Source organism: Anopheles stephensi, unplaced genomic scaffold (genome assembly GCF_013141755.1).
Source record: "Anopheles stephensi strain Indian unplaced genomic scaffold, UCI_ANSTEP_V1.0 ucontig99, whole genome shotgun sequence".
Taxonomy (NCBI): Eukaryota; Metazoa; Arthropoda; class Insecta; order Diptera; family Culicidae; genus Anopheles; species Anopheles stephensi.
Window position 1 is genome coordinate 1149 of NW_023405470.1, and position 20788 is coordinate 21936.

Consider the following 20788-nt stretch of genomic DNA (forward strand, 5'->3'; position numbering starts at 1 on the left):
GTATTACGTTCGGAGGAAGGGTCCGGATAGGATTAGATCCAGGCACGTCAAGACCAGTGGTACTGTCGCCTCGATCACCAGACCCTCGTCAAGTCCAGTGCCGAAATTGTTTAAAAACCAACTCATACAATACTCAACATTGGTATCAAGTCGCGATTGGAATAAATGACCAAACATACTGACAGTGACATTTCAACCATAATCCAAACATTCATCAGATCTAATATCGTTTCTTTTCTTCGTTCTGCAGTTTCTATAATTATAGTAAAGTACACCCATATCCTTGAGTAAATGCTTATTAACATGATAAACTTAAGCTCCATTTACTTTGTCCACGCGCTAACACATTTCCAAACACCTCCAGAAAATTAGCAGCCATTCGCCTCTGTGGGCCGACTGCAACGTTATACTAAAGGGTGGTTATGTTTTGCAATGTATATATTTCTACTATACCTAGGAGCCACGCACACATAAACAAAAACCTGATCAAATGTCGGTTAAAACTTGTCGTAAATGGACAATAAACTACAGAGGGTGTCAGTTTTCTTGAAGCCTCACAGAAAATGGGACAGAAAAATTTCACCGGAAAATGGCAGAATGTTTAGTATTTCTTCAAATTCAAATTCTTCAAACTATATTCAAGTGTTTTTCAAGGAAGTTTGTGTTACAGAGTATTACGTTATCTGGTTCCTGTAATAATATTTCGAAATTCGATGTTCAAATGGAAGATATTCTTCATCCCTTGTTTTTTAATTGCTTTTTTTGCTTAACTCGAACGAATGATACATATGTCGGTATTTGTAAAAAATTACAAATTTGTATTTCCCACTAAAATACCTGACCAGTGGAAGACCTTTTCAATTAAAAGAGTCTTCTTCTTCTTCGTCTTCCTTGGCCTAACAACTTTTTAGGTCATGCCTGCCATTTTTGACCTACTGGATTTAATAAAACGACGTAGTTCGACAGTCAGTCTTCACTACGAGGGAACGGTCCGGATAAGATTTGAACCCCGGTCCTGTCATATAAAGACCGGTACCACTGTCGCCTCACCACCGGACCGTCCCGGTTTAAAAAAATTAATGAATCACACATTGTTATACACACTTCGATATTTGCCAAAAAGTTATTAAATAAACTGTTCAATTGATGCATTCTTCATGCAGCATCCTACATTGAATCTTTAAGTTAAATTTGAAGAAATTGCGATGAAACAACTCTGTCCGATTGTCCATTTGTCTCACGAGAATCTGACATTCAGCAGTCTTGGTTCCACTTGCGGCCATATAACAACCAACTCTTATCAACTTTTTGCTTACCTGTAGGCGTACCGGGTGTGTGAAGAAAAAAAAAAAGATTGTGACACAAAAACTACAAATAACCACCCTCCTAGAACGTTGCCCACGTCTACAAAGCCTAACCATTGGTTGCGATTTATAGAGGTTTGGATGTGTGTGTGTGTGCTATGCTTCAATAGTACTGTTTGGTTGATGCAAAACTTTCCTACCCACGATGATGATATGGGTAAAACTGCTACAGCCTCGGAAAGCTAAAACACTCAGCCCGTGTGTGTGTGTGTGTTTGTGTAATTGTTTCCTTTCACTCCATTTACCTTGACACTCGGAACGATGCAACCCACAGCGCCATTTCTTGCACTTCTTGGTACACAGAGAACACGTGTGCAGTCATGGGGCTTTCCACCTGCCAATAAAACCCGATCCGTTCGTCCGATGTCTCCCGGCTCGTCCGGAATGTCACCTCAACCACACCCCGGCCTTGCTGTTGCCGGATGCCGTTGGATAACTTTCATAAACTTATCATCATAAATTGATTCATGATTGCTTATGCACACGTTCTCCTAAGCTTCGGGACGGACCGAAGGTGCACTAAACTTTCCTTTCCTTGGCCACTTCACCCATTTTGGGACATACAAACGGAGCGAGAGAAAGAGAGAGAGAGACGGCTTTATACGCAGCAAGCTAGGCAAGCTGTCAGGTTTGTTTGCTTCTCAACTTTCCACACCATCTATATAGTTTATTCACCGGAATGCTTTTCCATCGAGCGAAAGAGGTTTTCTATTTTCCACTTCACCCATCAGAGACACTCACGTACACACACACACACACACATATCGCCACCACTATGCCGACTACAGACGTACGTTATGAGCTTCCCTGATCATGATCATGATGTGTTTTTTCTTCGTTGTGCTTTGCGTTATTTTATTTGTTCTCCACGGCAACTTCCTCGTGTACCGAGCAACTGACACAGCATGCCGGGAGTTGATTGCCGCTGGTCAAAGGTTTGTAGCTAAACTTAAAGCGGTACTCTAAACTCCTAACCGTTCGTGCATGTACGTATGTGTGGGTTTTGTACTTTTTTCTCCCTAAGCCACTCATACTTAGCACCGAGCAGCGTACCAGCAGACAGACGGACGTTTCTGACAAGTTTCAAACCAGTTTTGCTATTTATTCCACCGCGATAGGGGAAAATATTTTGCACAATCATCGTTCATGCGCTATTTCATGGAGGTTTGTTATTTTTTCGCTTGTGTGCAATTTTATTTAAAGCTTATAAAAGGCAACGACTACAGAATTATTCAAGCGTATGATGTTCACACGTAGAACGTCTGTAGTTCTATAGTCAATATTCGTTTGGTTTTTAGTTCGTTTATCATGTTATACTTCCCATAATAATAAGATTTCTTCAACACGACAACACCCAATAGATATCCTGCATTGAATCTCTACAAGTTGTATCGATTTACTCACGTGGCACTCCGACCGATTTGCGATTTTGGGCTGCTGCAGAAGTCCTCGAAATTGTCAGCGGTTTAGCGCCGAATCGTTCAACAATCCATGAGAATCAGACCATTTTGATGAACTCATCGACTCCATCACCTCATCTCAACTAGCGTCCACTATGTGGACGATGTACAATAGTGAGGTCCGTCTTGTAGCGAATGCTTCATTGGTCTTCCACACATATGGGGCCAAAAAGCCTTCACTTGAGCATCTTCCACTCGAGCTGAGCTAAAAGGTTTCGTCAGTTTTGGGTCCACAGTCCATGTCTCATTAGCGTATGTTAGTACTGGGACGGTAAATACTCTATTCAGTCGAAACTTCGTCCGCCCCGAATTGGGGTTATGGATGGAGCATTTTTCTCGGGTTTTTGGAAGCACCATTGCGCGGATCTCAACATCTATGTTGTGATCGGTGCTGACTTTCAACCCCAGATAGGAGAAGTTTTGAATCACTTCAAAGGTACGGCCCGTTATCGGTACATCACCCCTAAGTATATCAGTTTTTTGTTATCAACTCTTTTATCATTTTTGGCGTTCGGTGTTGGCAACCGTTTTATACGCATCGAGTAAATCAAAATGTAATACTCGCACTGATACAGAATGCCAAACATGGCAGCAGACACACATAATTAGTATCAAAAGCATATCTAAGCTCTCCCAAAATACTATTCTATCAATGAAGCCAAACCAAACCAAGCTTAAGCAGTAGTTCACACAACTTCATCTAATTACACACATTTCTACTCAATACCACCGGATGAGATAATGCATTTATAACGAACCACCCCACCAGTGCAATCATACTAACTATCCGCATCAAAAGACAAAGGCAAACCGTGGTCAAATGATATGGCCATTCCCCTACCCTTTCCGAACAACAAACAGCTCCCGCCTATGGATAATCAGCAGTTCAATCAATCAGTAAGCCCACAATGTCACACCCAATTAAAATGTAGATCCATTTTGCGCTTTTTCGTGTTGTTATCAATCATGGCGTGTTTCTGTGTGCAACAACAACGGCACAAAAAAACCCCTCCGGCACACCACGAAGAAAACCGCCATATTGTCGCGCGTCATTCGGCAGCCTATTCATGACCTTCAACCTTGAGAGAGTGAGGGTATAATTCATCCAGTTTAAAAATCATACCTCCGGTGAACGGCACCCACCAAAACCCTGCCTCCCAGGTGATAATCCTCGCCGAAATAGGTCTGCCGACTAATTTCACAAAGCTCTCAATTTTCACCACCTCGTCAGACGGCTCATGGCCGCTCTGCCTGCACAACCAACCGTCAGATAATCATGCGATCTACCGGTGGTTAGCAGAGGGTAAGGATCTGCGGGTGGACGGCGGTTGGGTGGATTTAATTTCCCATCCAAATAATCTCATTATCGTTATTGTTCGCGCTGCCATCTAAAACACCATTAAAACACACACACGCGCCCTCTACTCGTTCCAACCCCCCCACGCTGAACAGGTATTAGCACCATGCCCTTTGCCGAACGTTCACGAGATCATGGTACTTTCTTTCAACCATGGCGCTAGAGAGAGCGATAAAAATGCGGGAAGAGCACGGAGAAAAGAGGCCAAATAGACAGGACCGATAAGATTCGTTACTCAGAAATGGCTGCCTACGAAGAGAACGTCAGGCTTCATCCTGGCCCTGGCTTCACCCTGCCAGATGATGAAGATTAAAGGAGTTATACGTACCCGGTCTTCTCGGAAGGTGGAAGAGAGAGAGAGAGAGAGCGTGTGTGGTGGAGCGTTCGGGAGCAGCCACAAGCAACCGGCCACAAAATCGGATCAGCTTGGCCCGGGTGAAGCACGTGTGCTATTTTTAGATTTCATTCATCAAATTTCAATGCACCTACACTTCAGGTGCAGAGTGCGCCCGTTTCCTGTTCGTGTGTTCTCTTTCACGAGTCTCCGCTGCCGTGAAGGGGCGCCAGTGCTGTCGCTTCTCGGCTTACCAAACGAATGACACAAACGGGCGGTCATTCGAGTAGCTCCCAGCTAGCATAAGCACACATTCTTCTTTCTTCGGTATGTTGAGCACGACAAAGATTGATGTCATCGCTAGCCAGTCGGCCAGCCAGCCAGCCTGCCAGCCAGTCCGCCACCGCCATCAAACAAAAGGTGTGCAGACATAAAAAGTAAAGAAATATATCCCCCCGTACAGGTGGTACTGTACTCTGCGCATGGGATGAAGTTCGGCTCATCCACCTCCAGGATAGACGAATTTTCTATCTTTATTTGAGTTTTTTTTTTCGTTTTGGCAGGAAGCCCAATAGCTTTGTTTAACTGTTTCATTTTGATTACAAACCTTCAAATAGATCCTACGTTTTTGGCTGTTCATTCTTCTTCTATTTGGTCTCACTCTCTCTCCCTCCCAGCCTTTCAACTTTCTGCAAATTCTTCACCTGTGACTCTGACACAGCAAGAAGTCAACACGGAGGACATCAAACGAGCAGTAGGATAGGTGTGGCTTTGTTTGGATGCCATAAGCATCAGAGCGTGTAAAGTGTTGAGGGGCTATGTTCTATTTTTAGGCCTTTCGTTCGCATCTCGTCAGGGCTCAGAAGATCATCTCTTCTGCAATTCTGCAAACGAGATAGGCTTCGTTCTTGTTTTTTCTCTCTCTCTCCTTCAAAGCGGAGGCGTGAAATGAAGCAAAAGCAAAGTTTGCGTATGTACGAAAAACCGGTGACATTTCCACCTACACACGGACGATGGGACCGAGTCACGTCAGGGTTGTTAAAATACAATTGCTCCCTTATACAGCCGCCCGGCCGGCAGAGTAAGTACCTCAACACTTTTACGCTCCAGTGCTCGCGGTGTGAAAAGAGATGCTAATTTTAACATTTTTGTAGCTATTTTTCGCGCCAAGTATGAAAATCGACTTTTTCTTCTAACGTGGTGAAAGATTTTAAAGCTATTATTGAAGCTTCAGCTAATTATGATACAAACTTTTTGCTAGCGCATGTCGATGGAGACGCCTGGTGCCTCACGCTTACTAACTGGCTGGCGTTCTTTACGCCAGTTAGTTACCCGTGCTTTCATTCCCTGCACAGGGGCGTGTTCGGGTGTGCAATCGTTGTTTTGCTGTCCGACAATACGCTTATACCTACGTCATGAGTTAAGGTACGATGATACTGCAGAAACCACCAGCAAGCACTACCTACATCAATGGGCTTTCTCAAGCGGAATAAAGCTGGTGAATGTAAGCAGAGCAGAGCTTGAGTTCTGCTGCGGTAAAGCCTTTGCTTGTCAGCATGGATTAGCACGGTACGATTGCTGTACTGATTGCTTGTGTTTCAGGCTGCATGTGACGATTGGGATGTGTCCCTCTGATTTTTTACTCAAGGTACACGGTAAAAATAGGGACAGCAATTGTTGCATGCAGAATGAACTTCCCCTTAGGCTCTCTCACTCACTTCTTTAACTGGCTCAAGCTTTAGCTCGTCCATTGTGAGTGGAAAATTTCCGATAATCATTCAAAAGCAACTGAATGGTTTGTTTCCATCGATTAAAATAACAGGCGCTTCAGCTTCATTTTCTCGCTTTAGTATCATGGATCATTGTTCTATCCACAGCGAAGCCAAATGCAGAAGCTTGTTAGGCACAGCATTATTTACTTTACCAAATTCAAACCAAATTCGTCATAGAAAAAACGTATAATAAATTAAACTCGATGGTGTTTAGAGGAAAGGAATTCAGACAATTCTCATCCCATTATAAATTTGCTCCAGTAGTTGCTCTTTAAGAACCATTCCCTTTAATTTCATTTTCCCCGAATTTAAGACATTCTTTACGCAACACACGAATCATGGTGGTTAAAAACACTTAAAACACAGTTCATTACCTAATGATAAAGTACTTGAGCAGCGAAAAAAAGCCGCAACACACAACTTCCTCGGGATCAAGTTTCTTTTGTACGCAACTTACAGCTTCCTCCGAAACAACACAAGTTCGTTTGACGTGAGGTCGCTCAACTTGGTTTAAGATTCCTATTATGCGTCCCAGTTCTTGGCAGCCAGGATTTTTTTGTTTTTTGCCGTCCGACTACCAGCCCAATTGTGTGTTAGTTAGCATTCAGGGTTTACGAGAAGGCCGTTGTTAAAGTTTGAAGCAAATGACCCAGCTTATGGCTAATACTTCTCGATTAAACCAACCGTACAGTGTGACGTGTTGTTTCGTCGTGTTACCAGTTAAATCAAGACGCATGATGAATGTGAGCGATTGGGTATTATTTATCTTCCTGCAAACACACCGTCACACTGGGTTTTGATAGCTACATGGACGATGAGCGGGCAGAACAATTGAATCACTCACGCTTGTTTTGTGTTACGAGCGCATTAAAGCAGAATTTATTATGCTCCTACCAAGAGTGCGAACCGTTGCCATCTGTCAAGCTCAATAAATAAACCCAATGAGCACCTTGTTAATGAAGTGTATGTGTGTCACATGTTGGCCACACGACGCACAAGCTATCTAAAGGTTTTACTAGCTAGGATCCCATTTACGAGTAAAGTAGAAGCATTTTTATTTTAATCATTTCAACAAGCTGACCATCTGATAAAAAGCTTATTTTAAAGAAAAAAATCTGTTGAGCATGTGTTTTGTTAGCTCTAACTTAAAAAAAATGAGTTTAAATCGAATGGTACAATTTTTGCTCCTATTCCTGTATGATTCTTCACTCAACGACGGCCTCTATTGCTCCTCCATTATCTCTATTACTTGTAATTATACAGCCATTAGTTTGCTGACCCATGCAGCAAACTGTGTCACTGTTGACAGCCGCAAACAATGAACACCTCACGACCGTATATCTCTTGTTGTTTAACTCATTTGTCCTCACTAATTAGCGCAATTGCTATTCCTCCGGTAACAGTTGCATTCGTACACGGAGTTTATGCATCCATTCTTTTTATTTATCAAGTTAGAATTTAAAGCTACTATATTTTCTATCAAGAAATGATAAAAGTCCTCCTCGTTTACGTTAATGTTTTATTCAAAGGATAACTTTACTTGGTGGTAGAGGGTATAGCGCCGTCTTTCTTCGCAAGGCAAGACTAGACTTCAAATCCCATCCAGGCCGTACTCTTGCAGTGATTACTGGGACAATAAATAATTCAACTACAAAATAATTCAAACGTCAATTGACAAGAATATAAGATATTACTCATAAAAAATAAGTCCTTTCAAGACATGAAAAGCCAGCTTACATCTCTCTCTCTCGTAGATGCCATTCCAGACTATTCAATCTTCCCCATCAGCCGGAATAGTTCCATCCAGCATATTCACGAGCAAAGATTTGACAAACCCATAATGGTTTTGACTTCTCCATTCAGAACCATTCCACCTGAAGGCGAACAACAAAAGCGTCTGCCCTTGAACCTTGCCACTCTTGCCGCGATTCCAAGATTTACCTTTCACGCTTGCAAAAGTCAACACCAATTGCGCCACGACACCCACGGATAGCACGCTTTCCTATTCATTGGGATTGTTTTCCACCGCCACCAGCTTGAGCGCACATTTGGATGAAATGTTCTCCCAAGACCAAGAAAACGGCGGCCCTTGCGTGCAAAATTGATTCTCACCCGGGCTGAGGCCTTTTGTTGCCTAGCCTAGCGTTCTCTAGCCTTGCATGTGTTGAGGCAATGCTGTAGCTGTTTCGGTGTTTGCTTCTTCGGAGGGGAGGGGGGGAATAAAACTCCACAAACGAGTCACTGAGTGATGTCTGGTAAGGCTTTTGCTGCTTCTTCTTCGCTGCTTCTCCTGTAGCCTGCTGGACCAGTACAGGAGAAATTGAAATTAATCAAATTGTAATTAAAACACAAGTCATCTACCCACGGCATTCTAGCGACCGGATGGATTGGACGATGCGTGCGCTGGCCGGATCGGGATGCCGATGCATAGTGCCCGTCCCTGAAATGACATTTAATTTACCTTGTTAAGCTAACTTTTATCGCCTCGGGGAGGAGTTCTAACAAGGTGTGCAGCAATTTGTAGTGTAAACAAAAGTTCTGAAATGGCCTTTACGATACACTCCGATACAACCGCATAACGATCAATCATAATCTTGCACTAGCTGTTCAATACGAGCCCATACCTTAAAGAGTTTAAACATTTAAACGCTTTAAAGTGAAAATAAAGCTCGGAAAGCTTGCTGGTACAACAACAAACAAACCCATTGCTTTTCGGGGGTGCAAAATGTCACACCTAATTCATTTTTAAACACACAAACACCCGTATTTTGCCTTTGCCAACTCCTCCGATGGATTTCGATGCTAAAGATAATACCCCGAGGGGTGTTTTATTGCAAAAATTCCTGCTCAAAAAATGCTGACGTGAAAGTCAGTCGTCAGTCGACTGCTTGCGCGGAAAACAATCACCGAGCACGAACGAAATGATATTTTCATGATTTGCGCCGAGAAAACTGAAACGCCAATCTGTTTCCACCGCACTGCCGAACGAACTCAGCTGACCCAGCAGACCCTCCCAGACCCGGTAGGGATGACTGTGATTTATGACCCTCGGGGGAATAACAAAAGCGTCACACACACACACACACACACACACACACACACACACACAAGCACAGATGTGTGCACATCTTTCATGGGATTCCGTGGGACTCGTCAGCGACATATCTAGAAGGTGGTGGCTTTGCAGTTTTCACCTGTTGCTTAAGCGTTCCGACGTTTGAAAAGAATGGAAGAAGCATTACCTTTTCTCGCCCTATCCCATCCGTCCAGCGTACGGTGTTTAACTGCCATTTTGCAGTTTTCCAACAGAAGTTTGACTTTTTTTTTTGTTCCTGTCGGACAAATAGTAACATCCGAGTCAGGCGTACATAAAATCTTGGATGCCCTTTCTGACATCAGGTGCTTTGGCACGGAAGCTATTTTTAAGTTCCTCTCATCCAAAAAAAGGCTTTATCTAGTAATGCTCACTAATGCAATCCTCCGTAGGATTCTCCTTTTACTGTTGCCATTCCCTTTGTGACAACGCAAGAATTTGATCGCGGTCTACGCGCTTGGAAAACTACCCTTCAATTGCCTTTTATTACCGCTCTTGGTGAAGTTTCTTGTGTGTGAGTGGATAATATTTCTGGCTTAATAAATTTAAGCTTGTTCTTTGTTTTTGACAGATATTAAAACTTTATTTATCAGGTTTTTTGTTTTGCTCTTCTGAGCTGCCACATTTTTCTTTATCTTACTTAACACATCTACTCATTCGACTACTCAGCTCGTGTTGCATTTGTGGCGAAATATCGGTTCCTGACCGGTTCGAATGATGCTTCTATCTCTCTGAAGACCATCCCCGTCTGGCTAACACACTTTGGTCACTTTGGAAGTGAAAATAATGAAATAAAGAGAACCTAAATTGATTTATTCGATTCCGGCTCCGATAAACGACATCGAGACGGTGGCGTTGCTTTCGCTTCGGTTAGTTAGAAATAGCTGAAGTAGCGGTAGGAATGTTTCGATGACCGTTTGGCGCTAACTTTTGATGTATGTTTCGATAATCTTATTGAGAAGAAGCGAGCCAGCGTGGCTGCTTCTTGACTAGGCAACTGGTTTAAGGTGCCAGATACGAAGAACCAAGCTTCAACTTAACTTCACGCGATTATGGTTAAAGATAATGCTTGGTCATGGTGATGTTAAAATAATTCCTCTTTAAGATTATGTCGTTGCTACCTTCGGCTTAGTAATGATTATTTACCGGCCTAGAGATATTCCATAGGAGGTCTTCATAATAATCGGTCTTAGTCTGCAGCAGTCGTCAGCTATACCACGCTTTTCTGACGAAGGCATTGCATCGCAGTTTTGACCCAATACACAGCCTCTTTTTCCATAAGATTTGTCAGTATAGGTCACCCAATGTCTTTCGCTTGACATAATCAGCCCAGGAAATCACAGCGAGGATTCGAATCTCCTAATGGGGAGAAGAATCCGAGTTCGAGTCCCGACCTTTACGACTATCAAATCCTAAGCGAATCAGACATTTGCGATCGAATCCGAATCTTTCTAAGGATTGGATATTCGGATCTTCTGAGTCCCGTATCTCGCAACACTACACTGGAGCCTAATTCGATGTAAAAATACTAACACTAGGCTCTTAAAAAACGCAGTACAAAAGCTTGTTACGATTGTCACAATGTTTGTATATTTGAACATTTGTACTCCATAAACCAGCTGCTACTAGCTACCAGAGTGGCTCGGTGGTAAAGGCCAAAGCGGCGCCGGTCTTCACATGGTAGGACCGGGGTTCAAATCCCATCCAAACTGGACATCCATAGTGAGGACTGACTATACAACCACGTGGCCGTGCCAGAAATGGCAGGCATGACCTAGGCGGTCGTTAGGCAAAAGAAGAAAAAACCGGCCACTACACCTGTTAGGTACGCATCTCTAAATTTCTTTTACATAGGCCCGAGCGAGTTTAGTGTCACAGGAACAGAATAGTTCTTTCTTAACCCTGGATTTAACAAATTTACGACATTAATACGCATTTATCCACCCATTTATTTGTAACAGGTTCCAATTCGGAAATTGCTTCAATTGCCTTTTCAAAACCCCGAAAGCTATTGTTGCGTAAAGCCAAACGCCACTCCAGGAAATCTCCACAAAACATTAGCCAGTTCGATACTTTACGGTCACTAAATTGGCCTGTGAGGGTGAGGGGGTTTGGGTGAACAAGCAAAAAGATCCCAAAAATTATTACACTCTGAAAAAACCCCCCTGGAAATCCAATCTCACCTAAAAAAGGCCGAAGCTCATCGTAAAATCGAACACATTATTTGGCGCTTAAGATGTCCGCCATTTCGTGTAGCTCGGAGGTAAGCGCTACTGCCAAAATCACTTCCAAATCCCGTATCTTGCGCGTCATGGGCTGTGAACTTTTATTGGGGCGTGTGTCTGTCTTTTCCATCACCCCGGCCAGGAATGGCGATTGTTCGTTTCGTCGAAAGTAAAACGTTCCCAGCAGCGATGCGATGTTCATCCTGAGAGATGAAAATATTAAACCATTTTACAGCAAAATTAGATTAAACCTCGACCATTCGGTCCCCCCATCCCCGGTCACACACACACACATACACTTTCTAGTGTCGGTGGAAAATTGTCGGGAAATGTATTTTTGACGCTCGAGATAACTCGACACGAGATCGTTCCATCGCTATCCGCAACGGCCAGACAACGAATTCGTTTTTCTTTTTTCGTTTCGTTTCTCCTCGAGCGGATCGCGAAAAGGGTTCCGTTTCGGTTTGGAACAACGGTCCAAAGGGGGTTGTGTATGTGTGTGTGTGTGTGTGTGTGTTGGCGGTGAACCGATTCGCAAAGTTTGGAAAACAAGCAAGACGCCGAGATATTTTCCTTTTTAACGCGAATGATAAATAATGGGAAAGCAGATATCCCCACGAGACGGCCACTATTGCCTCTCGTTAGCGGAGATTCTCGTCGGCCAGCGGATCAAAATGCCAGCGAACGGATAATGGAGCTGGAGTTGTGCTTTTGATACTCTTTTTTTGTAGCCTCCACTGCTACTTTCCGCCACATAGCTACATTCAACAAGCATCCCGTGGCACGTGGCACTTACCATGGCGCTTCTTTAACACAAATTAGTCCATCCTTTTAGGGGAACGAGCGTTGAAGGTTTGTCATCAATTTAGGGCGCAGGCTTGCGGCTCAGAAAAACAACAACCAACCAAAAGAAGGCCAACTGTAAGATGCGCGAGGCTTTGCATAAAAATATTGTTCAAACCAATTTTTTTGGGCTACCGCTGTTTCAAGGGCACACACATAAGTTATGGTAACTTTGGTGGAAAAACAAACGGGAAGAGCCAGCATCATCCTCAATCTGTCCGAGTTCCGGGTTCACAGCCCAGGCCGGCTGGCTGAGCAAGCAAAAACTCGAAACCCGCATGGCAATATAGCATAGATGCACATACATACCATTCATAAAATTCAATTTGTTGCACCTAATTAGGATGGGATTGAGAAGAAGGAAGCCAGCACGCATCGTCAGAAAAAAATGGTCCGAACCCCTGGTCTTGGGGATTTTTTACTTAACCGTGGAGCGAAGAAGAGAGATAGAGAGGTGGCGTCCAAAACGAGAGAGAGAGCGAAAGAGACAGGATTAAATCACAAAATCATTCCCTTCTTCCTATTACGACCCGTTGGCCGGTGAAGGAAAGGTTAACCTTTCGGAAAGATTTTCCCAAACCAAAAACCGGAAGGTCGCTCCGGTGATGAAAATGCATGCCATTTTTTGCCATCCCATCCTGACCCCATCTGGATAGGGGGGAGGGGGAATAAGGGGAGTTTCCCATCAGCTGCTCGTAAAAAATCGCACCGAAAGATCCCGTTTGCATTTTTTATAGCACAATGAAACACGTAGCCGCGTTCGGATGGTTTCTGCCCGTGGTTCGGCAAACCCCCAGGCAAACCCAACCACAAGGTCACTCTTTTACAAAAAAGGTATCCCTTCCATGTCATACCACCCAGTTTACCGCAAACTACCACCAGATCGCGCCAAGTGATAGGCGGAGGTATTATCCATGTCGGATGACAGATTTCCCCGTCTTCGTTCGGCGGAAGATCTTAAGAAGATTGTCTGTCTCGTGCACCTCGCCACCGGTTCCGGTAAAGATTTGCCCAAAGTCCATTAAAAATTGATCCACTTCAGGGTATCGGGACATCGCGACCTGTCAAGCCACATCCACCGTGCACGAGGCTGATTTTCGGCGGACACCAGCTAGGCAGCCGATTCCGGAGGAAGCTCACCATTCATAAGAAGATAAACATTGTCCGGTTCCCTGCCCCAGCCTAGTTGAGGGACACTGTCATTTGCTTGAAATCTTTTCTTGCAGTTGGATTTGGTTCGAAGGAATTTTGAGGAATTTTGATTTCGTGTGGGCAGGAGTATAATTAAAAAAAATAAAGCTTGTATTTCATGTTTTCGCGGTATTTATGATATCTCGATGGTTATGGTTATGATACTTGTTCCCTTAGACCAAGCTTAATCGGATATTCCTTTTAAGCTAGAGACTCCCGCAACAGTTTGCCCGTTACAAGCTTACAAGTTGTTTGTAAATTACGTTACGCATTCTCTCGATGCGGCCTTTTATGTTACCTCCTTTCGCTCATCTCGTAATTCCCTTCAGAGCAAAGGTATTGGTCTAGGGAGCTCAAATAATCAAACTTCTAAATGCCACGCAGTGCGTTGATGTCAAACTTCGTCCCACACAGTTGAGTACATTCTGACCAAAAAAACGCACACACAACACCCTCCTGGGTTGCTTCAGTTGGGGGTCCGACAATATCCGCTGACGCCATGAACGTTGTCGTTGGTTGCGTGGAATCGAATTACACAGCAACCCCCCAGTGGACGTAACGCAGGGTGCGGTCAAACCGACGACTAATAGTTTTCGTCCTTCACAGGGCTTGGCCAAAACAGACAGGAAAGTGTAGCACACCCCCAGCCCCGAGTTGCTTCCCCTTTTCGGCACGCCTTCGGCCCTCGGCATCTAACGTCATCAACGCAAAACTTTATACCACCACGCGAAGGCGTTTATTTATCGCTCGCTTACATCCCACTGACGCTATCGCGTCCTTTGCCTGCGCTTATAAAACAACGATCAAACAACGGCTCCCCGATCGGGTGCAGGGTCGCGGTGAGGATTGGGGGACATGTGGGCTGGTCGTAATGGGACGTAATGACGTCACTACTGTGACGCCTTCATTAGACGTGAATTATCCAGTGCTTCGGTGTCCTGGTCGTTTGCCGCTTAGATTATAGTGGCACCGGGCAGCCAACCCTTCTGAGCTGATTCCCCCGCTGTTGAATTCGTAAATCGAACTTTCCAGCCCATTGATCCCGGGGGCCGGTGAAATACTCCCCCGTGAAGACACTGTAGTTGTTCCCCTGCTGGGACTTTCACAGCGCTGGTCTTCCCTGATGCTTCCCACACGGCAGCCAGGGTGACAGTTTAGCGACGAAAATATGTTTTATGGACCGTACCATAACTGATGGTCTGTGAACGAGGGAACGAAACCGGGCGTTCAATATTTATCACCGTACGTCATCCACGTCTGGTCCGGTGCAGTTGTCCAGCATTTGGCACCATTTATTTGGGGTGATAAATATGAGGCGATAACGTCGCGCTATCGGCTCGGGTTGACACAGTATAATGCATTTTTTTTCTTTTCGGAGTATCCAAAACGCCGATTGGATCGTTCATATGTAGAAGGTCACATGTTTTATGGGGCATGTGTTACAATTGCGTATGCGTGAAATATCTCACTAGTCATTATATTGATGGATTTATGAAGTGAGACACCTTCAACGCATAGGTTAGAGCATGTATCACAACAAGAGCAACCATTAACAGATAAAGACATGTTTTTTTTCTAATACCATACAGAATCATTCAACTCCATCCCACAATAAGCGCTAAGCTTCGTAGAGACACAGTGGTTTAGTTCACTTTTAATTATTGTTCTATTTTTCAAATCCGAAAACTCCGAGATAACAAGGTGTGTTTGCATATTTTAATGCAATTAATATTATGTTCATAACCAGAATGACACTAAAAATAACACAGAAGAATTTTATAGCAAAGGAGTCTAACACAAAACTACACAAAACAGTAGTACAAGAAACAATACACTGAAGAAAAGTAATAACAAAGATAAGAAAGGATGAAAAAGAAAAACAAACACCCAAAGTATCATGAAAGATAAAAAAATTGAAAAAGAAAATCCAAAACTAATAAAATTAGCACAAAAGCTAAAGAGTTGAAAAAGAGAGAAAAAAAAACAAGGAAATGTAACAACAACGATAAAAGTATGAAAAGGAACAAAAACAAAAACTATGAAAAGTAACAACAAAGATAAAAAAGATATGAAAAGAAATGAAAATCTGTGACAAGTAGCTACAAATGAAAAATAAGGGGAAAAAGAAAAACAAAACTAGAAGAAAACAAAGCAAACTCACCTAAAAAAAGCATCGAGAATATAAACGAGAAAATCAAATTAAGGGACGATGTATGGAACAAAAGTAAAAAACCACAATCACAAGATCGATTGAAAAGCAAACAACAAAAATGCTAACAAGCTCATTATGAATGAAAAAACAAACAACCCAAACCAAACCAACAAAACAAAAAAAACGAAAAGCTTACTATAACGCACTTTTTCTTAAGTGTTGTGATGCACCACCAGAAAGCACCATTAACAATTGCACTTAAATATTTAGCCACGTAAGTAAACCACCAAACCAGCAACTGATATTTGCACTTTACCAAAAAAAAAACATACAAACAAACCAAAAGACAGCTAAAGCCATTGCGCCTAGCGAGTTCATACATCGCTGAGCTGAGCCCCCGATGGCAGTGGGAAGCAGGGCACTAGTTTTATCGACGTGAGTACGTGTACATTTCCCAAGTTTAGAATATCTTTTTTATTCCTGTTATATTCACGATAAAGCACATGGGGCGATGTGAAATGAACTGGCAGGTGGCGCTGAACAACTCAACACTAATCAGCACTCAGCGTGTGAAGTGAAAAAAAAACAGCAGAAAACCAAAGAAAAGTTTCACGCACACACACACGATGGGCGAACCAAAAGTGAGTGGTGTGATTATCGAAAAGAAAGAAAAAGGGAAAACGGAAAAAGGGGCGGAAATGTAAAACAGATAACGAAAGCAGTGAAAGAATATTCAAACAAGAAAAGAGAAGAAAAGAAACAAACAAACGATCGTAACCAAAAGCCTAAAACATAGCATTAACCAGGTGAAAACAATTCATTTTAACGAGCCTAAACAAAAAAAAACAAAGAGCGGACAAACTCAAGCTCAGCCCCCACCCCAAAAAGGCAGATGGGGGGGGGGGACGAAAGAAACAAGGTTGAACGTGATAAAACGATGAAAAAAGACTTGCTGTAAATAATCATTTAGTCACTTAAAACCCGATATCTCGGAGCTCGGATATCGTTTAACGCATTTGCTGCTGCTGCTGCATATGGGCAGGAGGATCAAAAGGCGACGCAGTAAAACTCTAAAACGAACGACCGTGGAGAACATGATTCCTAAAACCGATCCAGCGCGGAAAATAATGGTATAAACGTGTAAACTATATATATATATATGCCCATAAACAAATTAAACCAAATATTACACTACAAAACCTCCCACACAAAACCGCGATGGTGAACTAGGGTGGAATATTCCAACCCAAAACACTTGGCAAATTCAACGTTTAAGTCCCCCGAAGAAAAAAAAGTCAATCCTCTAATGATCTTAAAAAAAACACATTTAAACTTTGCCTGCAAAATGCAACTATCGAGCTACTCAACAAACAAAACAAAAAACTACTGCACAAACGACGGGAGAAATACAAACCGCGTTTTCCACTACTTCGTTCGCGTAATACAACAAATTAAAACAAACACACACGAACACACACACACACACAAAACGGTAACATGACAATCGACACCGGCCAATGTGAATGAGCTGAAATACATTAAACCAATAAAAAAAGATATTCACAACAACAACAAAAAACCCCAACCCGTTCCACCACAAATGAGCACCGAACCCTTGTGACAAAGGATGGACCGACTGTTAAGGTCAGCGAAACCAAAGGAAGCGATCGGAAGCTAGTTCCAATTACTACGCATGCCATGCAACATTCAAAACCAATCGATAGCGATACAAACACAAGCGAAAAGAAAAACCAACAAACCAACGCTAGAACTATTCATTCCGTTATAAAACAAAAAACAAGTAAAATAACCCCAGCACGAGGTGGAGCAAAGGTGACGCAGCTAACTGTGACTGTTTAGAGCAATTAGAGCTGGAAAATTCAAATAGGAAACGATGCAAACAAAGCATAACCACACACTAGTTAATACAGAACAACCACAACAACAAAAAAAGGCCAGCCCAACCCACTTTATCGATGTGTGTTATACAGGAACAGTGTAAGAATGTGCGATAAAAATGAAGGAAATATCGTCTCTTTTTTATTTTCTTTCACTTCAAAGCCATGCGAAAACATTAGAACACAACTGTAAAACAATCTGCACCTTGAGTTTACTCTTTCGCGCAACAAGCCAACCAAAAGCAACACAAACAATAAAGAAAAGTGTTACAAATAACAAAGCAAAACTTGCAGTCAAAGGTAACAATTAAACAGAAACAACAAGTGCAAGAGAAAAGGAGAAAAAACTGCACCACCACTGGCTAGAGCTGGTGGCAAAAGTTGTGTGTCTCAACTGCACTATCAAAAAGGAAAGCAAAGTGTGCAACAGTGCAAAAAGGCAAACTACGACCGTACGACACACGCTAGAAAGAAGCAGCAACAAAAAGTAAACAAACAAACAAGGAACTTTACCTACGCCTACCATTCGCACAACGGTGTAAAGGCAAAATTGTTTATTCGCACGTCATAGAAATCGGCACAAAAACACACTCTCAGACACAAAAAAACCCCCAGTGAAGCAGTTGACAAAAGCAAACAATACAAAATATTACACAGCAAGCAGAGCAGTTATAAAGGGAAACATTGGCTAATTCAAACAACAACAAAAGCGGGAAAAACAAAACAAAAGAGATAAAAGAACAAACAAACTTGTATAATACTTCACCAAACAACAGTGAAAGGGAAACGGAAGAGTAAAAGAGAAAAAGTAAGAAGAAACAAGCAAACACACAGAGCGAGTGAATGAAACCAGAGCAGATGCGGAGGAAGCAAAAGGAAAAGAAAACGAAACAAAACAAACTCAAACACACACACACGAACAGACGAAAAACGAAAGCTCTTATTATACTGGATATTAAACAAATGGAAAACAAAAGATTATATACATCGTAAAATATATTATATATATACATATACTTAAAACATATAATGTATGTGAAATAAATGCCTCAGTCAGTATGAACAAAAGTTGATCGTTCGGGGCTTTCTTGTGCTTTCCAATATAGATAAATATCACACCAACAATTCCTGTGGTTGTGTCTAGTGATGGGATAAATTAATCCCAGTAGACATACGAATCTTCGAATCCCAATCCTTATAAGTATCCGAATCCGAATCCCTTCTGCTATGTTTCCTTTTAGTGGCCGGGTGGGTCACTTCGTTCAATTGGCCAACCCAACCTTAATCAAGATCCGACTAAGAATGAGGAAAGCAAACAACAGTACTATGCTAGCCTTTTCACCCTTATCCAATCCCTATGAAATCTCGATCAAAATCCAATCGTACATCGAATCCCAATCGAATCCGAATCGGATTCGAATCCGTCATCAAGGGTCCAGTCCGATTCTAGGATCTTTCTAGGGATTGAATCTTCGAATCTTCCGAGTCCCGAGTCTCCCAACACTAGCCTTCTATTCCCTTACCTTCCCATTTGATTGTCCTCAATTATTCAATTTTAAATGTATTCACATAAAAAGTGACCATTCAATTAAGCAGATATTAAACAGTTGATCAGAGTTCCCATCGATGAAAATCGCCGCAAGGTATTTGTTGAAAGCTCACAAAAAATGGCTGACTTAATTGGTTTTAGCATAAATTAAACATTATTCAATTCACCACAAAATCAGCCTTTCTACGGCTTTAGGCATCAACGCCCAAACGGGCGTGCCACCTCTATTCGTGGAAGCGTAACGAACCCGTAAGGATGTACCTGCTGGAACGACTCCGCACCGTGGTGAGACGTCGCCTGGAACGTCACTCGCCGGATCCACGCGAGCAGTACAACAGCATCGTGACCAGCGTTAACCGGATCGGTGGTCTGGTCGGGATCGATGTATTTACGCCAAACTTTAAGCCGGGAAATATGCACCTCCGGCTGGTGCTGCTAAACTCGTTCGCCTTCTTCTGGATCAATCTGTACAACCTGACGACCACGTACGGCAATCTGGTCGATTTTATGTTCTGTTTCGAGACGCTCCTGTACGTGTTCATCGCCTGGATCAAGATGCACGTGTTTGTGAAGCACAAATCGCTCATCCTGCAGCTGCATCAGTTCATGGTACAGTTCTTCGATCAGTTCCATGGTGATCCGGAACAGGACGCACTGCTCGTTCGCACGCTGGTGGACACATATCTGCTGGTGGCGTTGTTTGGATTCTGCTCCAGTGCGGCGGCCATGCTCATCTTCGTGTCCTCTTTGATCTGGTCGGTGTGCGTTGAGTATGCGCTCCCGCTCGGATTCTACATTCCCACGGTCGGGATGGACTATCTGAAGGGGTTCGCGTTGAACTTTGCGTTTCAACTGTTCGAAAGTGGCCTCATGGTGTCGGGGATCATCTCGAGCGAGACTGCGTTTTTCATATTTCTACAGAACGCTTGTCTGCAGGTCGACATGCTGCGGCTCGAGCTGGACCGGTTGGGTCGGCTTGGTGCGCTGAACACCGATGGACGTCATACGAGGGAAATACGATCCCGGATACAGTCGATCATCGAACATCATATCGAACATTTGGAGTAAGTAGGGATGGCGGTAATTCAGGACGATAATGCACTCATCGCTTTTTTGCTGTGCCGTTCAAGCTACTCCAAGAGCATGTGCAGTTTGTTCGAGCTGCACTTCTTCATCGTGTTCGGGTGCATCTTCTGCCAGCTGATTAGCATTGTGGTGGTGATAGTTTCGGTAAGATAACGGATGCGCTCACTATATGCAAAACATTGAATATAAATCATTTTCTGTCGCCAGGTTCCCGACTGGTACCCAGGATACTTTCTCTTCATCATGCTCACAGCACAACTGTTCTTCAGCTGTGCTTTGGGACAAGTTTTTAACATTAAAGTTTGTGGTGTTTCAAATTTCCTGTGCACAGTGCAATAAATATGGCTTACTTTTACCTTTCAGAGCGATGAGCTAACGGTTGCCATTTATAACGTTCCCTGGTACAACATGGAAGTTTGCGATCAAAAGGCGATGAAATTATTGTTACTTGCATCTCAACATC

General features: G+C 43.0%; 2 protein-coding genes and 1 long non-coding RNA gene across 3 annotated transcripts; all 3 read left to right on the top strand.

The window, feature by feature from the left end:
• The first annotated feature begins 3989 nt into the window (after positions 1 to 3989).
• On the top strand, positions 3990 to 18498 carry LOC118517354. Its single transcript, XR_004908294.1, has 2 exons — positions 3990 to 10388; positions 10444 to 18498. It is a non-coding gene; the product is annotated as an uncharacterized LOC118517354 (long non-coding RNA).
• An 876-nt stretch (positions 18499 to 19374) lies between these two features.
• LOC118517353 lies at positions 19375 to 20307 on the top strand. Its single transcript, XM_036063353.1, has one exon. It carries the CDS (start codon positions 19495 to 19497, stop codon positions 20305 to 20307), a length of 813 nt encoding a protein of 270 aa, XP_035919246.1. The 5' UTR covers positions 19375 to 19494.
• A 6-nt stretch (positions 20308 to 20313) lies between these two features.
• Positions 20314 to 20686, top strand: LOC118517346. The gene is made up of 2 exons (XM_036063339.1): positions 20314 to 20469; positions 20533 to 20686. The coding sequence occupies exons 1-2, from the start codon at positions 20314 to 20316 to the stop codon at positions 20662 to 20664; spliced, it is 288 nt and encodes a 95-aa protein (XP_035919232.1). The 3' UTR covers positions 20665 to 20686.
• Positions 20687 to 20788: the final 102 nt, after the last annotated feature.

What these genes read in the sequence shown, in the direction of transcription:
- LOC118517353 (XM_036063353.1), top strand. Translation starts at nt 19,495, where the DNA reads ATGTACCTGCTGGAACGACTCCGCACCGTGGTGAGACGTCGCCTGGAA.
- LOC118517346 (XM_036063339.1), top strand. Translation starts at nt 20,314, where the DNA reads ATGGCGGTAATTCAGGACGATAATGCACTCATCGCTTTTTTGCTGTGC. An exon ending in TTGTGGTGGTGATAGTTTCG is followed by an intron (nt 20,470 to 20,532) that starts GTAAGATAACGG and finishes TTCTGTCGCCAG; the next exon opens with GTTCCCGACTGGTACCCAGG.